General features: G+C 37.1%; 1 protein-coding gene across 2 annotated transcripts in view; it reads right to left on the bottom strand.

Annotated features, from left to right (window-relative positions):
• Positions 1 to 8,414: 8,414 nt before the first annotated feature.
• LOC145767615 (uncharacterized) overlaps positions 8,415 to 20,577 on the bottom strand; it is a 111,553-nt gene continuing 99,390 nt past the window's right edge. For both annotated transcript variants that reach the window (XM_082579468.1, XM_082579467.1), the window contains exon 4: positions 8,415 to 11,532. In XM_082579468.1, coding sequence (XP_082435594.1) covers positions 11,467 to 11,532 — 66 coding nt within the window. In that variant the 3' untranslated portion in view covers positions 8,415 to 11,466. The remainder of the gene's footprint in view (positions 11,533 to 20,577) is intronic.

Below are 20,577 nucleotides of genomic sequence, written 5' to 3'. Positions count from 1 at the left end.
GTACAGTTTGTGTAAGGGCAATCCAGTAGGCTACTGGCACAGTACAGTTTGGTAATGGCAAAACTGTACAGTTTATGTAAAGGCAATCCAGTATTGGCACAGTACAGTTTAGTAATGGCAAAACTGTACAGTTTGTGCAAGGGCAATCCGGTATTGGCACAGTAGGCTACTGTGTGGTAAAGGCAAAACTGTACAGTTTGTGTAAGGGCAATCCGGTATTGGCACAGTAGGCTACTGCTGTGTGGTAAAGGCAAAACTGTACAGTTTGTGTAAGGGCAATCCGGTATTGGCACCTTACTGTATGGTAAAGGCAAAAGTGTACAGTTTGTGTAACGGCAAAAGTGTACAGTTTGTGTAAGGGTAATCCGGTGTTGGCACCGTACTGTGTGGTAAAGGCAAACCTGTAGGCCTACAGTTTATAATGGCAATCCGGTGTTGCAATGGTACAGTACAGCTTGGTAACGTGTTGGCACAGTACAGACGATATTGGCATAGTACAGTTTGGTAAAGGCAACATTGTACACTGTAGCTACAGTTTGGTTGCAAATTATTGGGCTTGTTTTTGTGTTGATTTGGCTGTTTTGGGCTTGTTTTTTAGATTCACTTGCTTGTTTCAATATAACATCGTTTTAATTTCAGGGTAAAAGGTTGCTTTGTGCATTAATAAAAATAAGTTGGTTATGTTTCAAAATCTTTTCTATATCTCGTAGTCATTGTAACCACTGTGATTATGTATGCACACCAACTGAAAAACACGACATCTAACATATAAAATTTTAGATTTTTATTGCTTTAAAAAAAAACTTAGACATGGGAATCGAACACAGAGCACATTATCATGAATAAAATCGATTTAAAAAAAGAAAACATCAGACATGGGAATTGAACACAGAGCACATTATCATTAGTAAAATCGATTTAAAAAAACAAGCAACAGGCGTGGGAATCGAACACAGACCACATTATCATTAGTCAAATTGATTAAAAAAAACCCCTCTGTCATGGGAATCGAACACTGAACTGTTATCACTCTTCACAGACCACAAATGAAAAAATATTTATTTGTTTGTTTGTTTGTTTGTTTGTTTTTTCATACATTTACCCTGCATTGCGGGAAAGCGGACTTGAGCGCTATGCATCGGTGTACGCCTTTCGACGCACACCTGACCCACGCTGCAGCCGACGACAATGTCTGTTTCCGGTTGTCTACTCTACTTATTACTGAAATTTGGTACTACCCATTACTCGAAATCGATCACTAGGTAGAGGCAATTATCGTAAAGTTTCTTGCCCAGAGAAACAACAGCAAGTGCGGGTGGCTGGAGTCGAACATGCAGGCTCTCGACTGCGAGCCCAACGCGCTAACCACTCGGTCATTGCTGCCATTTGTTGCTTTTTATAACTAAACCAAGTTATATAATACGTAAGCTTGTAGTTTCTAACTAAGGTTCGTACTTAGATTTAATACATTGCCTATTAGCATCACTCGTTCGTACAGAACCGTACTAGATCGGAGGGTTCGTTCTTAGGGTTCTTACCGGTGGATACGTCATAACATCCGTTCTTACAAGTTCGTACCGACGATTCTTACATCAATACATCATAAAATCCGTTCTTACAAGTTCGTACCACAGTTCAAACCAAACAACCTTATCTTCGGTTCGTACCACAAAGGTACAGTTTATATTCCCTTTTACCACAAAGGGACCCGATATAACACCGCCATCCGTTCTTACAAGTTCGTACCGACGATTCTGACATCATTACATCATAAAATCCGTTCTTACAAGTTTGTACCACAGTTCAGACCAAACAACCTTATCTTCGGTTCGTACCACAAAGGTACAGTTTATATTCCCTTTTACCACAAAGGGACCCGATATAACACCGCATTGGCCCTATACCGGCCCGATTAGGGTATGGTAAAGGTACAAATACCGGTTGGGTAATGGCATCGTGCCGGCAACTGTAGTAATAGGCCTACTGTATCGGTCCAGTATAGAACTTGTTTGCACTTTCTTACCGGGCCTGTATAGATTACTGTATCCTGCCAATAAAGGGACCCGATATAACACCGCATTGGCCCTATACCGGCCCGATTAGGGTATGTTAGCTGGGACGTGTAGTTTATCATAAACGTGAAAGCATTGCTCAAGAAGCTAATCTGAATCACCGTAGATAACCATAATATTCATATAGTTTCATCATCAGTAAATATGTAAAGTGAACTTAACAATTTTTGACAACGATCTGACAATTTATTATATTGCAAAGTTTTGGTTTATTCTTGACTTCTATAATTCTGTATAACAGCTTTTTTCTAAGTAGTTTCTATGTGACTAACAATTTGTTTCATTATACATTTTCTTTAGTATTTCAACGCCATTATTAAAAAAATTACTTCCTTTTCACTTTTAAATAAAACATGGCAAGGCAAGGATTCAGTGCTGAAGAAATACTCAATACTGCAACATGTTTTACTGGATTCTGACGACGAAAGCCAGGCGGATGATTTGGAGGATTCATGGCACTCCGATGCAGATGAAGAAACGGATTCTTCTCCGTCAACTTCCGCAACAGCAATTCCGATCGAGATTGACGACCAGTTACCTTTCATGGGCGATGTTCAACCGGAGTTTGCGCCACCACGACGGATTATAACATCGAAAAGACTGGTGAACAGCATAGATTCCTCTCTCGACATGAACAACTACGATGATGCTGAGTTTCCCGACACACTGAAGTCTTATACAACTTTTGTAGAAAAGCCAAAGAACAGACAAGAGAGCGGCGTCAGCATTACTTGGTCTAATGCGAGACCGGTGCACATTGGGAGAAGGGGCCGGGCTAACATTATATCTGGCCCGACTGGTGTTAGAGGGAAAGCCAAAGAAGCCAAGACTCCTCGGCAAGCATGGGAACTATTTTTTTTTTAAACATTTTGAACATTAGCCTATTGTTCAAGAAACAAATAGAAAAACTGCCACATTCATTTCTCAATTGCCAGAGAGAATTTTAGATGACAGCAGGTAGCCTACTGCTGTTTTGGCCCAACCAACAACGAGGAGATGCTGGCCTTTGTTGGATAAGGGTATTTTCGGGGGCGTTTAGGACAGGCTGGTCATTCCACGGATGTATTGTTCAATCAAATGCAAGGGCATCCCGTGCTTAGAGCAACAATGAGCAAGAACCGCTTTAAATTTTAATTTCGAACATTTCGTTCGACGACCAAAATACTAGGCCGCAACGTTGGAAGAATGACCGGTTTGCCGCATTTCGAGTCGTTTTCGAAATGTTTAACGAAAACTGCGGCAAACATGTCACTCCAGGTGACTACTTGTCGTTGGACGAAACGCTATACCCCATGAGGACACAAGTTGCCTTCAAGCAATATAATCCAAACAAGCCTGCGAAATATGGCCTTCTGTTCAAGTCGGTAAACGCCAGCAGATTCCCATACACATTTGCGGCATCGGTCTATTCAGGTAAACCGAAGGAAGAGCCATTTCATTTTTACGTTCGTGGAACAGAAGAACTGGTAAAAGGAATGATGATGAGCCTGGAACAACACGGTGACCTTCAAGGTCGGAATATTTCGTATGGCCGCTTGTACACCTCCATACCACTCGCGCAGTGGTTGCTTGACAGGGGTATAACGTCAGTGAGAACCCTCAACGCTATACGTAGAGGAATACCCCTGGAAGTGAAGCAAGTGAGTGGTAGGGAGGAATTTTAGTACGAAATTTATTGGCAGACGAGTAAGGCTGATCTCAGCCTACATTCTTATGTAGTAAAAACGAAGAGTTCTGGCATGCGGAATATGTTGATGTTGACGACCATGCAACCTCTATTGGGGATTACCAAGGATAACGGCAAAAAGAAGCCAGGCTTGTATAAGCTTTACGACTTCACAAAGGGTGGCACCGATATCATCGACCAAAGGATGGGTTCATTCACGTGCAAAGCGAAGTTCCCACGGTGGACAACTACTGCGTTTGCTTATTTTTTGGATACTTGCCGCGTCAACGCCTCTACAGTTTTAGCACGAAATGAAGGGACTGATCCACGCAAGCGAAAATCCTACGACTTCGGTTGGGAACTTGCCATGGAACTCGTGAAGCCATTCGTAGAGTTGCGATCTCTCCAGGGCCTGAACTATCACACCATACATAAGATTGAAGCAGTAATAGGGAAACAACCTTCAACAACAACTCCAAGCGGCAGAAGGGCCACTCTGCCCCAACTATCGTCGACACGACGTAGATGCGACGTATGCAAACACGCTATTGTGGGAGAAGGTGCCAAAGCCAGAAAAAATAAACTACCAAAAACCGTGGCCAATATCAGTGCTGTGGAAAGCCTTTATGTCCTGCACATTCCATACGAGTATGTCTAGCTTGCTTTTGCGCAGAATAAACTATTTGAATGATTGCGGTTCTATAAACATTGGCTTCAACCACAGCCTAAATAAAACGCGAAGCTCAATAAAAGATTTTCCTTTTTTCCTTTCATTAGACAGATAGCTATTTTTACGTTGATTCAACATATCAAGACGCTGAATACTTGTAAAAATGCGCGGTTTTGCAATTAGATTGCTTATCAAAATCATCTATCCTTTTTTGCATAAAAAGTGGGTCATAAAACTAATCGTAATACTGGATGTAAAATTCAGCATTTTTATATGCTGAAACAGTATTGTATTCATATTTTATAAATCCATTTTCTATTTAGAAAATATCAATGTAATGCGGTTTGAACATAGCTGAATTTTAGCACGGATACAACGACTGATTTTATGACTTTTATACAAACAAGGACAGAAGAAAAGTAATCTAATTGCAAACCCGCGCATGTTTACATCGTCTTGCAATGTTGAATCCACGTCGAAATGATTGTATTAGCGTTGTATTCAATTCCTCGTATTATCGAACTGTAAATGTGCAGTCACTTGTAATTTCAATGTGCCTCATTGCATATTCCTAAATATTTCTGAACTTGTGTGTACATAACCTGACAGAACACAGGTTGCTTTACCATTGAATCTAGTAGAAACACGTTGCTGCAAGAGCCTTGTGCCAATTGCTGCAGTCCGGTATTACTGTAACTAAATCAAAATACTTATCAATATGTTGCTGCCAAACTGACATTTTTATCGCACAAACGCCCATTAGGCAGCTAATTCTTTGTAAAGTATTTCTCCAGGTTCACAATGATTTGACGCATAATAAATACTACTTTGAATAAATCTAAACATTGTTTGGATTTTAGTGTGTGACGTATGAATCTTAGAGAGCTTATTAAATCCACAAGAAAATGACCCGAGGCATTACAGATTGTCCTTTTGACGAAAAGCGTTGTGACGTTCTGTTAATTCATGAACCGTAAATGTTTTGTTTTGAATTTCTTTCTGACTTCTGTTTACGCAAACTCTACGTCGTAGAGCATCATCGAGTTTATCGGGTAATCTTACTCCTAGTACTAGCCTTGTATGTAGCCGAGTTCACATTGAACTTACATTGAGAGACGCTGTTGCAACTACAATACATTGCATTTAAACAGCGTTTTTTGTCGAATGATTTTCCATTCGTTTTGTGGATTACATAATAGTATTTGATAAACGCCACCCTGCTTCTTCAGCTGGTCTACATTTGTTAACCCATATAAGACATGAAAAATAAAGATGCTTAAAAATTCGTGAAAGTCACATATCATCTTTATTAGTGTGTAAAGGGATGGTAATTGCCAAAAAAATTTTTAAGTTTTGTTGATTTATTGAAATATTTGCAAAAATCGAACGTTGCGAAAACGCATCGTTTGTCATCCCGCCGGCAGTGGATGTTGCGAAAACGCATCGTTTGTCACCACGCATACTATTGCTGTTGTCGCAATTGATTCGTACAGACTTAAAACATATATGTAGGCTATGTTTGTCTAAGCCAGGGGTCGGCAACCTACGGCCCGCGGGCCGGATCCGGCCCGCCAAGCAAAATTATCCGGCCCGCAGCATTTTTGCAAATTGTAACTTAGTTGGCGGGCCAAAACGAACATCCCATTATTTTATGCTGCCATTTGGTTTTACATAACAGAATTAAGATTACTAAATGTTATGTAAAACTTTCGCAATTTTTACTTTTCCATATTTATCCGTAACGCTCACTTGTAATCACGTAGCCTGTGTACTTATGCCGCAACAATGCTTAGTTAGGGCATTGTCGCCATTTTGAATTTCCTTGATATTCTTTCTCTGCGAACTGCATTTTAGAGAGAGCGACGTTGTAGGCCTGACAGATAGTTTGATAGATTTGAAGTTTTAAGAATTAGTTTGTTTGAAGGTTGATAATTTAGAAATATGTGTAGCTTAGGAAGCAGGAATTGGCCTTTTTAGTGACAGCCGGTCCAGACTTTTAAATTACTTTATTTCTTAGAGTTATAATTTACTCCCAGTTCCATTTTTCCGTTTTTTTCAACAAGTGATTCTTGTCTTTGAAGAATTTGCTGCTTGTTAGAATCCACCAAGCATAGGAAATTATCACAAAGCGCCTTTGTACCCGCGACCTATCGATCACGGGTCGCTTTGTTATAGTAAACTAGGTTTGGGGCAAAATTTAGCTTAAGCTTGCAGAAGGTAGCATCAAGGTACTTGGCAGTTTCACCTTGAAGTCCGGTTATATTAGCCTATTTACTGCATGCTAGTTGCAGGCTACATGAGTTGCGTTAGTAATAGTCAATTAACCGTATATTTAACGGCAAGTTGAGAACACAACTTACTGATGACCACTTGCAAGATGTTATGATTCTTGCCTCATCCAACCTATCACCTGACCTTCAGAAACTTTCTAGCAGGAAACAACATCAAATATCACATTAATGTTGTGCTGTCAATAAATAAAGTACTTGGTGTTTTTCGTTACCAATTGTTACTAATTTTCTTTATATTAATCTATATAAGCCTATAGTAGCTAAATATGGAGATACTCTGATAAGAACGCCAATTTTAACAATATTATGAAAAGTAAAGAAAACGGAAGTGCAAATGGAAAACTTGTACGGCCCGTTGACATTGTTGTTCACACATACATTCAACATGTAGAAGAGGATTGAAAAGTACCATTTCTTGCCTCGAATATTTATCCTGTATTGTGAGACTGAAGGGGCGGGACCTTGTCACTATAGCTTCAGCCGTAAGCTGATCACGCGGTAAATGGCCCAGCTGCACATTTCCTTCGTTACCTGAATCTTCATCAGTGATATTTCCATTATCCGGTGGAGCGATAAACACTCTAATTTCTGCAGACATTTGAACGACAGTGATGTTATCATCATTTTCTTCTTCAGAACTTTCTTTCTCAGAGTATCTTTCAAGTTCTTCCAACTCTTCATCCAATCTCTTTTTTCTAACAATGGAGACAAAAATAATTAACCACACGTGTGAGAAAACTAGAGTCAGAAAAGTAGAACAACACTGTAATTTGCTTTCGACAACAATCACTAAATAAGGCCAACAGTTAGCACAAACGATTTCCTGTAACACTGAAAAATTGTTATGATATGGAAGATAAGTCGGGCTTGTGGGGTATTACTTGAAAACCTTCAACAGATCTTTGAAGCACATGGTAGAATTTTAATAATTAATATATAATTCTTAATTGACGATTGAATTCTAACTTGGATAGCGGTTAAATATTTTTGCATGAGGTTTTCGTTATACTGTAATTATGTACGAAACTAATGTAATATGTTATAAAACATTCAAAGACAGATAGCAGATGGATTGAGTTGGGTCAGATTATAGTTTGTAAAGAAAACTTTATTTACAGATTAGCATATTTCATTATCAACAGCAATCAATCCATAATAAAATGCAGAGCGGTCGCACATCGAAAGCTCACGGTATGACAAACGTTGCGAAAACGCAACAAAAATTGCCACGCATTTTGAACACGAAAACACTTCTACTTAGAATACAGCTAGATTTTATATAAGTGAACCAAGCAATGCCTAATACATTAAATTAAGATACACACTAAAAAAAATTGTAAATTTGTCATATAAAAATGCAGCTTACCTAATATTTCTTGCAGCCATCGTATTCCAAAGAAATGTCGAAATTCAGAACTATGTTAAAACTTCAGTAAAGCTAATAAACAGATAAGCTAACTTGTTTCTGACTCTCATAGCACTAAACTAACTAATGAAACTGGACTGACCGCAAAATCTCAAGCAGTTCGACCAAGAAATAGAAAAAAGCGCGACCTACTTGTCTGTTGCGAAAACGCAACGTTTGTCTTATATGGGTTAATAAAGCGTAGGAGTTGCTGTTCTTGGAACCGAGGTCACAAGATCATAATCCAAATTGGTGTGACACGCGTTCAGAAATCTCATTACTGCATGTAATTGATGAAGCATTGTTCTTTTAGTCAAGGACCGAGGTTTATTTTGAGCGTGGGAAAAGTTATTATTTTGCATGAAAAATATAGATTCAAATTGAGATTATGTAAAAAAAATTTAATCACAACATTGCAATGCATGTTCTTCATTACTCTACCAAAAAATAATGTGTAAACTCACGCTACAATTGCTTTAATCGCAAAATAATCCAAAAGTCATAAGTCACCTCAACATTTCAACGTCTATGAGCAGTTCTAAAATTCACATAGTTTTAATTTTCAGATATGCTCAGCGTGAATAATTTTACAAAATGAATCCCAAAGTTTGAAACCGTATCTTAAAAAATAACAGAGATATCACTCCTAAAGCATAAGAAGAATCGACAGCCCCTCCCCCCACAAACTGAGCAAGACTCCAGGAGCCCAAACTTGTAAGGGTTAATATGATAGACATACAGCGCTTATAAGCAGTGAGATAGAGTAGCAGATGCCCGTTGTTTTCGTATAATGCCATTCTGGTTTGAATCCTAACTACCTTGGACATAATAAATTAGATGTACGAAGTTGCTGGAGTAAAGACGGCCAAGAGAAAGCAACTGGCCTCTCCACACTCGTTAGTTCCAATGGTCTCGTATAATGACAACTTAGTTTGTGCTAAGTGCACATCTGATGTGTAGCCTTTGTTATTTCAAAGCACAGTAACTATTCAATACTACTTATTTACAGACGTGGACTACTGATTTACAGACATACATTACTTTGAAAGTGGCATTCTAACGTTACTTGCTACCAGTAGATGATGAAATTTTATTCTTATGCTCCAGTGTTTCCAACAAACCATCATTTTTTCCACTTTAAAGTGGAAAGTAGCAGGTAGCGGAAGTACGACTAAAGCATATTTAGTCCTTCTCCTCTACCGTTACATTACAAAAAGTAGCGTCACTACTGCAGCCGCTACTCCCACAAAAATATATCGCCGTTAATCTAACAAAAATGTAGCGCCGCTACGACTATCGCTATCAAAATAGTAGCGCGCAAGTAGCTGCGCCACAAAAGTAGCTCGTTTACATTACAAATATACAGTATTTTGTTCACACTTCACAAACGCTCTCCCTATCAGCTTGAGAGTTGGCGAGACACTAATGAAATTAAAACCCGATAAAATGTGGTTCTTCAATAAAATTAACAGAATCATTACAATAGACACAAGAGTACATAATTATTCAAGACACTTATCGCACAAATAACAAGCTGAGGAGCTAATAAATTGAAATAATTTTACTTAATAATTACATATCTATGCTGTTTACACCCACAGCTTCCTACCAGCACTCACATTGGCGAGGAATCTATAAAATCGACACTTTTATATAATACAATACTCCAACACCATTGACGTAGTCATTACAGTAGACGCAAAATTACACAACAGTTCAAAAATTTTTATGTACCGGTAACCATTGGGAAAGCTAAAAATTTTATTCAAAAATATTTGTTTTGTTAGTCTAACGTTGTTTAAACGTTCATCTTCTATAACCAATTAGCAAAGAAATTATCATCTTAGTTGGCGTTCATGCTGCCATTTACTTGATGTAAATTGATTTTTAAACGCAGAACGAAAGAATATACGCACTGGACTTATCTGCCACTCATGAGTGACTCGGACAATGGAAATATAACATAACAATCGTTTTCGTGTGCATCCATTTTGACTACAAATAAGAAATACATTGTAATCAATATGCCACAGATAACTATAGTAGAAGCAGCAAATGACTACGCAAGTATACAGTCGTCATGTCAGCTGCTGCTTCCACATTACTCGTCTTGCAAAATGAATCAACATTGGTTTAATTTTCAGGGGATATACTTGATCACCATGATTCCAAAATAACCCTAACCCAAAAATTTCTTACTATTCGACGGTATTTAGTGGGTAGAATAAATCACAGACAGCAAATATGATCCACGATTGGTTCAGCATAATGTGCATTGATTTGAACAAATGATTTTTGTTTCCAACGAACATCATAGTTGTGCCACATTTGTGTGCCGAAATTGTTTGGAACGTCATGAACAGTAATCAGGTTACAACATTAAAGAAGAAATTAAATTGAAGCAAGAATATTAAGGCACGAAACAACAAACCAGTTCTAGGTTCAACAAAAAAAGATTGAACCTTACAAAGTGAAGAGTGCCACAATACATCTCACACAAGTTGGCGTTAGATATTATGGTATGAACAAAACGAACGAACGATCAAATCTTAGGCTTATCAGGGTAAAATGTACGAAACGGTTAGAAATAATATGAAAATCGAAATTGGAAATGATAACAATCGAACCTTAGATCATTAAGAGTAATTTTTATGTCATGCCGCCAAGCGTAGCTATACGATGTTTCGTGGTCACAAGTTCTTAGTGTGGCATCCTTATATTGTTGTAGCCTGTGATGTCAATGTCTGTACAAGTTGTGCTGATTGTCGACTGTAATTCGGTAGGTAAATGCTGTGCATAGAAAGTTTTTTTTCCGATTTTGTCGGCTAAGAGTGGAGCAATATATTTTTAGTTTTACTTTGAAAAGAAAATGTTGTTTTCTTTTTTATCGAAGTGTTGTTTTAAAGTGGTATTCAAGTTTCAAGTAAAAACGAAGTGTTACTAGTATTGCATTGATTTTTGAAAGTGTTATTATCAATTGCCTTTACCAATGGCACAACAAGCAAACTTGCCTACTTTTTTCAACACTGCAAGCTGTAAGTCATGCAGAAAAGCAATGAATACCATTTTTCAAAGCGCATGGTGTGAACTGTTAAGGTTTATTCAAACAACCTGCTCATTCGAGGTGAAAAATCGCTTTTCTGCCATTGGGTGCCAAAAATATGTTTATCTTCTGAAGGGTGCCGTAAGCCTAAAAAGGTTGGGAACCACTGCCTTAGATGACTTGTTATTAATTGTCTTGATACCAATTTGAAAATATGAAAGAAAAAAAACAAAATTTTGCTATTTGTATTGGTTCACATCCGCCTCCATCTTCCTGTTCATATTCCGCACTGCCGCACTTCATCCTTCATCATCCGATTCTATTCTTGATCCAATAATTCGAAAAAAAATTGACTGTCACTCTCCAATCCTTCCACGACTGGTTTCTAAACAAAAAATAAACTACTGTTCAATTACAATACAAACTTTATAAATTATAGGCAGTTTTCTGAACTTGGCAATCTATCTGAGTTTGATAAACTTTGATATTGTGCTTATTTATGCGTTTGTATGGCACCATGAAGTATTTTACATTTACTTGTAATTGTCCCATTCCAAAAGCATTTCAACAAAACTATCTACGTACCTACGTCGTACAACCCTTATTTTCTGAAAAACTATAAAGAGTAAAACCAGCTTTGTTTCGACACTTTGCGGCTGATGGTTAATCTGACACTCATTAAGATTTTTACTGAGACTTTTATACGTTATGAATGTTTTACAGATTGGAACATTCTATTACACATTATCTCGGTGTCCCTCCAGAAATGCATTGGAGGGCCCTTACATTTAAGTAATTGACTGCGTCTGAAATGTCTTCAGATAATGCTTCTCTCACTGTAGGCTTGTTCAAAAGTTGGACAAGCGTTAGAACAAATCCTCTCCTACTAAAACATATAAGTAAAAAAAACATACATCTTTTGTTTAAAAAAAAATCATGAAAAAAAAAGCATTTCGTAGTAAATGTTTTTTGTTCGTTTTAAAAACTGAACTTAAAGCATGCACGAGTTTTAATTTTTGCTATGGAAGTTTACGTTGATAAGTTGATGCATGCAAAACATGATAAAATATTGACAAATAAAACTTACCAAAATTGTATTATAAAATATTATACACGATTAATAACGTCGATACTTTGAAGCATTTTGAAACTTGCTTGTTCATGGTTTTCAAAAATCTCGGTAGTTCTAGTGATTGTTGGTTGCACACGAATTGTGAATTCCGATAGAAAACATTTACATTTGACTTCACAATTTTTTGGAGTCAATGACATCTTTGATTCTATGACTATTCTAAATTTATTTAAACTACCATTCAACGTTTTATAGGCAGAGAAAACTTTTTCTCGAACCGTAGAAAATGTAATTATCAGATCACCACTTCAATGCGTGATGGAAATCTACAGATAAATCTGCATCAGGATGAGAATTTAATATTCGAAAACGCGTTCTGCAACACTGTTTTTGCACTCTGCAATGCCTGATGCAGATTTATCTGTAGATTTCCATCACGCATTGAAGTGGTGATCTGATAATTACATTTTCTACGGTTCGAGAAAAAGTTTTCTCTGCCTATAAAACCTTGAATGGTAGTTTAAATAATTCTTTTGAAAGTTCCTTGGTTTCATATTATCTGAATTTTCTCAACTAACTACTCTCCAAGGCGTATATGATCAATCAGAGTTGACTCTGTCAAGAAAACAAGCAAAGATGGTCCTGTAACCGGTGGTGAAATCTTCTAAAATGACTGAGACTTTTGATAAATTCTTATTTCTGTTCGAATTAACGTGTACTTTAGAAGGTCGTCGCTAATTAATTGGATATGCTACTGTATTACATTGTATTATAATCACTGAAATCATATTGAATTGATATTAATAACAATACCGTCTATTAATTTTCAGTGCTTATCTAAAGTACTGTAAATTAGTATACTTCGGTAGATGTTCATTGTGATGGCTTTTTTGCTTTGAACATTAAGTTTGTTTTAACAAAAAAAACCCTTAAGCGCAGGGGCGTATCCTCAATGGAAGCAAGGGAAGCATTGCTTCCCCTGTCAAAATTGAAAAAAGAGAAGCTGATATTTTTCAGTAAAACGATTTCGTAATTTCTTTACCTAAATGCGATTTAGAACGGTTTTTAACTCATGCCCCCCGTATGATTTTAACTCGGTTTTAATTTTAAAAAAGTTGGAAGCCAACGGAAGCGAAGATTCGTATTGCATCCGTTGCTCTCGTTTTTGCAATAAGAAGAAACAAGTTTGAAAGAAAGGAAAAAAGCAGCGCAAAGTTTTCGCAATTTAGGTTTCTTTTAACTAATCGCTGGAAGCGATTTAAAAATTGCTTCCAGTCGCGGGGTTGCCAGATTAGCCAAATTCCGCGAATTAGTTTTTTTTTCAAATAACTCTTCAAAATGCATAATAATCAATATGTCTCTAATATTGTAACCTTACCAGATGAAACCATATTCAACATTGTTCAATACATGTTCTATACTTGTTTAATACTCGTAATGTGGCGGATCAAAACTCATCCGCTACTTTTATAGGCTAACTTGCTATTTTTTGGGCTACTTTCAGAATTATTTTTGCTACAATTTATTAAAATCCACTACAAGTTATAAAATATATATGTAAATTTTATTATTTTTGATAGAAACTGGTAAATATATCCATTTGACCTTTTTTGTCTAATATTTTCTTTGTTTTGGCCTTTTCTTTGTATTATTTTGACTTTAAGACTTTTTCATAGTCTGGCAACTCTGCTCTGTTGGATGTTGTGCCAGTGAGCTATGTAATGAGAAAATCTAGGGCACTGTTATGGTTATAATATCGGCCTTGTAAGCAAAAGTTTGAGCCAAATGTTGGCTTTACACTGTTATCCTGGCTGGATAGACTTTGGAATAAGACATGATATGTGAGGTCTAAGCTAGACTTGACTTTGTAGCTGAGTTTTTGGTGTTCTCTAATTATAGTCGCATTTTTTTGCCCTTTGCCCGTTCGTGTGTAAGAGCTACCTTTAATAAGTTAATAGCTGTTTATCTGCTAATAAATTTCATACAAAAATTACCCTAAAAGTGTTTCCAGAAAGCAGTATAATTCATTATTTGAGTGTAATTTTGCAAAAATTTTCCGGGGGAGCATGCCCCCGGACCCCCCTAGAAAACACGTGCCTTCGGCACGCTCTATTCCCCCACGAGTTTCATTGCTTCCCTTGCTCAACCAACCAGGATACGCCACTGCTTAAGCGAGTAATGTCGGTCTGGAATTGCATGCGGGAAGTGATTTTCTGATGTCTCTGGATTTATTAATATTCAATTGAACACTGAGAATATGTCCTTATAATGTTTGTAATGTACTGTATTGAGTTTAAATTTAACCGTTGTTATTGCGTTCATAAACGTAGTTGCACTGATGAGAATTTAATATTCGAAAACGCGTTCTGCAACACTGTTTTTGCACTCTGCAATGCCTGATGCAGATTTATCTGTAGATTTCCATCACGCATTGAAGTGGTGATCTGATAATTACATTTTCTACGGTTCGAGAAAAAGTTTTCTCTGCCTATAAAACGTTGAATGGTAGTTTAAATAATTCTTTTGAAAGTTCCTTGGTTTCATATTATCTGAATATTCTAAATTTAACTGAACCAATAGCAGATGTACAGTACTTCTACTATAAACATGTCAAAACATGTTATAGGCGCCATTAAATTTACGTTGATGTTATGTAACTTGTGACCTGCCTCACTACATAATCACATTCAGCGTTTTCTGGTACAGACGTTGGAATTGATTACCACCGCACTGCGCGTGTCATCAATTAAGCGTTCTGTACCACGTTTTTCATTTGCATGCCTTCGTTTTCTTGTTGATATACATTGCGTTACTTTTGTTCAATCAAGTGAGTAAGTACAAGAGGTCAGTGGTTTTTCATTTACTTGTTTGACGAATTATTATTACTTGTTGGCGACATGGCTTACTTCATTTCTATTATATGTCTGAAAATACAGCAGACATTTAACTGGCGTCGTCGGCAGGATCGTTACAGAATTTTTACAGGATTTTAGAAACATAGAAAAACTGATAGAAGTCCTGCAATAACAACAAAAAGTCCTGCAACAACAAATTGCCAACCAAGAGCAACGTCATCAAGATCAAATTCAAATTGCCAACCAACAACTTGCCAAACAAGAACAACAATACAACAGCAGGTATCTTTACCAAAGTTCTTAACGTTGGATGCAATTTGAACGTATAGTGGTTCTGCTGCCGTTGAACACTTCCACGGTTGCAGAGCCACTATAACATCTCACGAAAAAGGACATTCCTTGGAGATGGGAAAAACAAGAAGAAAACGGTTTTGTTAAGGTTCAGCATTATCTTTCTACTGATGAAGTTCTTACACCTTTCAATGCGTCACTTCCGGTAGGTATCGCATGTGATACTTCTAGCGTGAAAATTGGTGCTACCATGGCTACCTAAAGATACGGCTTGATTTGTCACATTTTGCAGAAATTTCTAGGTTTTGCTAAGTTTGGGCGAATGTTTAAATAAATATTTCTAAAAATTATATTTTTACGGTTTCTCTACTGTTTTCTCCAGATGACACAATAAGTTTTAACATCCTCAGATGTTAAAAACAAAGAAAATTTGATTTCGAAGATTTTAGTCAGACTGTTAATTTTTCAATAACAGTCTGATTCAGCGTTTTTCAACTTACTTTTTCTCATTTGTTATTGCTTCCCCAAGCCAACAAAAAGCTTTTATATCATTAAGAGACAGGAAAAAATAAAAACATCCCAGAAAATCTCAGTCAAGCACTAGCAGTAGATGTAATCAAAATCTGCAAAATGTGACAAAACAGGCCGCATCTTCAGGTGCCCATGGTGCTACTTTGCTTCACCGTTACCCAGATGAGTAGTGGGAGAGGATTGTTAGGAGACCCAAACAGTTTCCGGTGGCGCTAGAAAGCAGTATATGACGTTTTGTTTTCCGGTCGGTTTCCGGTGGCGCTAGAGAGCAGTATATGACGTTTTGTTTTTCCGGTGTGTTTCCGATGGCGCTAGAGAGCAGGATATGACGTTTTTCCCGTCGGTTTTCGGTTGGATTAAATTTTATAGGGGATTTTTTAAGGGGAATTTTTATGAATAATTATATAGTTTAAACTTGACATTTGAATCAACATGTAAATTTAATTTCAAGATAATAATAACTCAAATTTATAATATTATGATGAATAGTTTGGTAAAAGTATGATAATGTTTAGTTTAAAGTACCTCTTCAATACTTAATTAATTATGTTTGTTTTACTTGCGATTTAATGTGACTTATTGTTAGATTAGTTAGTGGTTTATAGTTTGTAGTTCAAATACATGTTTTTAATTTTTTCACAGATAAAGCAATAAAACAATCTTTTTTTCATATAAACATAAGTCTTAAATATACCTAGAGCCCTTAAGTGTTGCACAGAAATTACACTTCAGGTACCTCCGTGGTTACATTTCAGCAAGGACATGTATCAATTTTTTGTTCACAAGTTCGGCAGTAATCGTTTTTGTTGGTTATCTTTGCATGTCTTTTCGTTTAGTGTTTGATAAATTGTTGTTACTGTAAGATCAATTATATTTTACACAAGTAGGGACTACGTGAGAACAGAATATATATTTGGTAACAAGAATCTTTAAAAATAAATTTTATTTTGTCAGTACTGATAAAGTCGTTTCAATTAGCTCTACAGAACTGTTGGTGGCTTGGTCTTGTGGATTCTCAAGTTTATTCGATTGTTCGATACGAATGTTAAATTAATGCAAAAGGATGTTGATTCACTAAACAGAGTGAAAATCTCAAACCTTTTTGCGTGTGTCAGGATATGACGTAACTTGGTTTGCATCCTGTAGTAGACTTGTTCAATAAGCAAGCGTTGCGTATTGAATTCATAACCTGTTTTAATATATCTATTTTGTTGTGTTGCCTCTCCTTGTCAGAGTATATCAGTTAACGTTAGACGCATAGGCGTAGCCATGGGGGGCGAAGGGGCCATGCCCCTCCAAATTTTCAAACTTTGGATTCCGAAGTTGAGCTCTTTGTTAAAAATATAATAAAATTTGTAGAAATTTACAGCGTTTTCCAAGACATCTGGCTATTTACACCCCCAAGGACTTGTTTTAGACACACAGAAAGACTCCAATAAAATTTGCAAATCGTAAATCGGGCAAAATTTACGCGATTTACGTTTCTTTTAACTAATTTGTGGAAACAATTTCAGAATAGCTTACTCTGTTTGGCTTTTGTGTAGTTATTGAGTTTTTGTGTAGCTGAGTTTTTGGTGTTCTCCAATTTTAGCCGAAGTTGTTGTCCGTTCGTGTGTAAGAGCTACCTTTAATAAGTTAATAGCTGTTGATCTGCTAATAAATTTCATACAAATATTACCCTAAAAGTGTTTCCAGAAAGCGCTATAATCCATTTATTGAGTGTAATTTTGCAAAAATTTTCCGGGTGAGCACGCCCCCGGACCCACCTAGAATACGCGTGCCTTCGGCACGCTCTAATCCCCACCACTTTCATTGCTTCCCTTGCTCAACCCACCAGGATACGTCACTGCACATCAGGTGGCGATGGCTTAAATCAAACACTTTGTCGTCCTCTTCAATTCATCAAATATTTGGCACCCCCAAATATTTTTTCTGGCTTCGCCACTGGTTAGACGTAATAATTTATACCGAAACATGTAAGCAAAGATTAAGATTGAGTTGGTTATGGAATAACAGTTGGCTTCTTTACAAGAGTGAATGTTGCTGGTTTGCTACAGGAAAGAAATATGACAATTGTTGGAACTGTTCAAGCTAACAGTAAAGAACTGACAAAGGAGATGACCAAGGGTGGAGGAGAAAGATTTTGCAGCAAATTCTTCTACAATTCAACGAACAGCTGCATGCCTGTAAACTATCAGTGCAAAAAAAAGAAAAATGCAAATGTTTTTTTCACTATGCATGACAGCCCCAGTATCGATGCAACGGAGAAAAAGAAATCCTCTGTGATATTATAGCGAGAACAAAGTAGCAGTTGATGTGTTTGACCAAATGGCAAGAAAATACACCACATATGCAGCAAGAGAAAGATGGCCTCTTGCAGTTTGGACTAATATGCTAGATAATGCAGCTTTGAACTCTTGGATTATTTTTAGAAAACGTTCCGGCAGCAACATTAGCCGACGTTATTTTATCTTCCAGCTCATTGAGAACTTGAATTGCTCATGTGCTGAAACGAAAGCCGACACTGCAGAGAGGAGAAGAGCATCTAGAAAACGCAAAAAATGTGCTGGACATCACTGGAAAAACAATACAGTTACCATATACCGCCACTGTCGAAAATCAACTTGTAGGAAATGTAATAATGGTGACTGGAAAGTCACAGAGTGCAAAGGCTGCACTGCGCAAAATGTTTGTTGGTTTGTTTGATTTTTTTTCTCCTGAATAAGAAAACTTTGTGCTATTTTTATGATAATTATGTCTTCAATCTGTTGAATTTTTGGATCATCGTACAGAGTCAAGATACAGATACAATCAAGCTTCGAACTGATCAAAACCTGGTAGCCTACGTCATAACTTTCCTCTTAAACCAAAAAATGAACAGCGCAAATAGGTGACAAAAGTAGTAAGTGCTTTAGATATTTTATCACTGTAAAATAAAACGAACTCTTACTGTTAATTTTGCGGAAAAATAACGTTTTTGTGAAAAGTGTCGATTTCGACACCAGCGGCCGTTACAGGTATACTTTTTTTTCGGCCGTTCTAGTGTTAAAATAATTTTTCATGTGTATGTTTTCAGAGGTAGACATTCAGATTAGAGTATGTTACAACTATTTGTTTTATTTTCTGTTTGTAAGTTATAGAACTTATAAGTTTGTAGTTTGTTATATTTTAAGTTGTAAATTATGGAACTTAAACGTTTGTTAACCTTTATTAGCACAGGGATTTTAGGTAACTTAATCGGCACAGATGTTGACAAATTGTCAACATGCCATGTCTTTGTGTTTTTCAATACAAATGGGCTGGTCTCAAGCTGGTCTCAAAGTGAAGTTGTTAATTTTGATGATTTTATTTTGATACAACCTCAACAAAACAACTATTAATCCTAATTGGGAGTTCTGCTTCCTACCCAGGTAATAGTTTTAGTTTACCAGCTCTCAGATAAACTGCAAAGAAATCATAACAAGCGAAGTTTTGCCACGTATATTTCAAAAACAAAAACGAAGAAACGTGGAGCACTACAACAAATTGTTCAGCATTCCAAGCAATATTGGTTCTTCTGAAGTTTTCTGTGTCGTTGGCAAACCCGTCGGCTACAAGTGACACATGCATATCGAGTATGCTTTGCACATCTGTAGCATCTTCTTCGTTTGATACTTTGAACTGTGCGATTGAAAGTGCTTGAAGTAGCAGCATCGTTGAACCTCAACTTTTTGGCAAGTAGTTTAGTTTCTCCCGCCAATTTTCTTTTGTTGACATACGGTTGAGCAAGCTGAAAGCTAAGTTGTTTGAGAAAATTTGTTTTTTTTGTTACTTTTCCCATTGCCTCTCATTATGAGAAATGCGTTGTTACTGGCAACGTTTATCAAATTGTAATTTATAGCCATTGGCCAACGATTTGTTTTTCTCAAGCAATTGAATTCGTCACAGTTGTCACCAAGAGAGTCAATTCCATCTTTATGCTTGTTATAATCCATGATAACTGTAGGTTTCCTGTGAGAGTCAGTGATGGAAACAGAAGAGTGTGAAGAAGACATCATGAGGACATTCCTGTTTCGTTTTGGTATGACAATAGCAGAATGTTGTTCAAATGGTCATACACCCCTTCAGTACTTTCCACCTTTCTCCTCTCTTCCCCTTGCTGATTTGAGCTGCGATGGGAACTTCACGGCGATTAGCCATTACTGTTCCTACCAATGTAAGAGTTTGAAGCAAAAGATTGCAAACCAGACCATGAGATGCAAAATATCTGTCAACGTATATGTTCCGACCAATACCCAGTGTTGTACGCGTCATTGAAATGATTTGACGGCGTCAGCGTCAGCGCGAATTGCCTAAAAACTTTACGGGGTAAAGGACTGCGTAAGCTCTTAAAGAAATTGACGGCGTCAGCGTCAGCGCTAATTTCTAGCGCTATTTTTTGCCAGCGTCTCATAAAACGCAAATGTTTCAACCAAGTTCAGGCTAACAATAGCTATAAATAAAGAGCAGGTATTATGTTTTGAGACTGTATTGTAATTAGCTGCTCAGCCTATTAGTTATTTCCTTGCAGAAAAACAAGCATTTCAAAACCTTTGTCTGACAATCTGGTGCGTTTGGGACGCATATTCAGGGGCGCCGAAGCGATTTTTCACTGGAGAGGCAGGAGTATGAAATAAGGGCACTTTTGTTGCTGAAAGGCCAA

The sequence above is a fragment of the Aplidium turbinatum genome, chromosome 3 (genome assembly GCF_918807975.1).
Source record: "Aplidium turbinatum chromosome 3, kaAplTurb1.1, whole genome shotgun sequence".
NCBI classification, from domain to species: Eukaryota; Metazoa; Chordata; class Ascidiacea; order Aplousobranchia; family Polyclinidae; genus Aplidium; species Aplidium turbinatum.
Note: the sequence above shows the minus strand (reverse complement) of the source record. Positions and strands in the feature narration are given on the sequence as shown.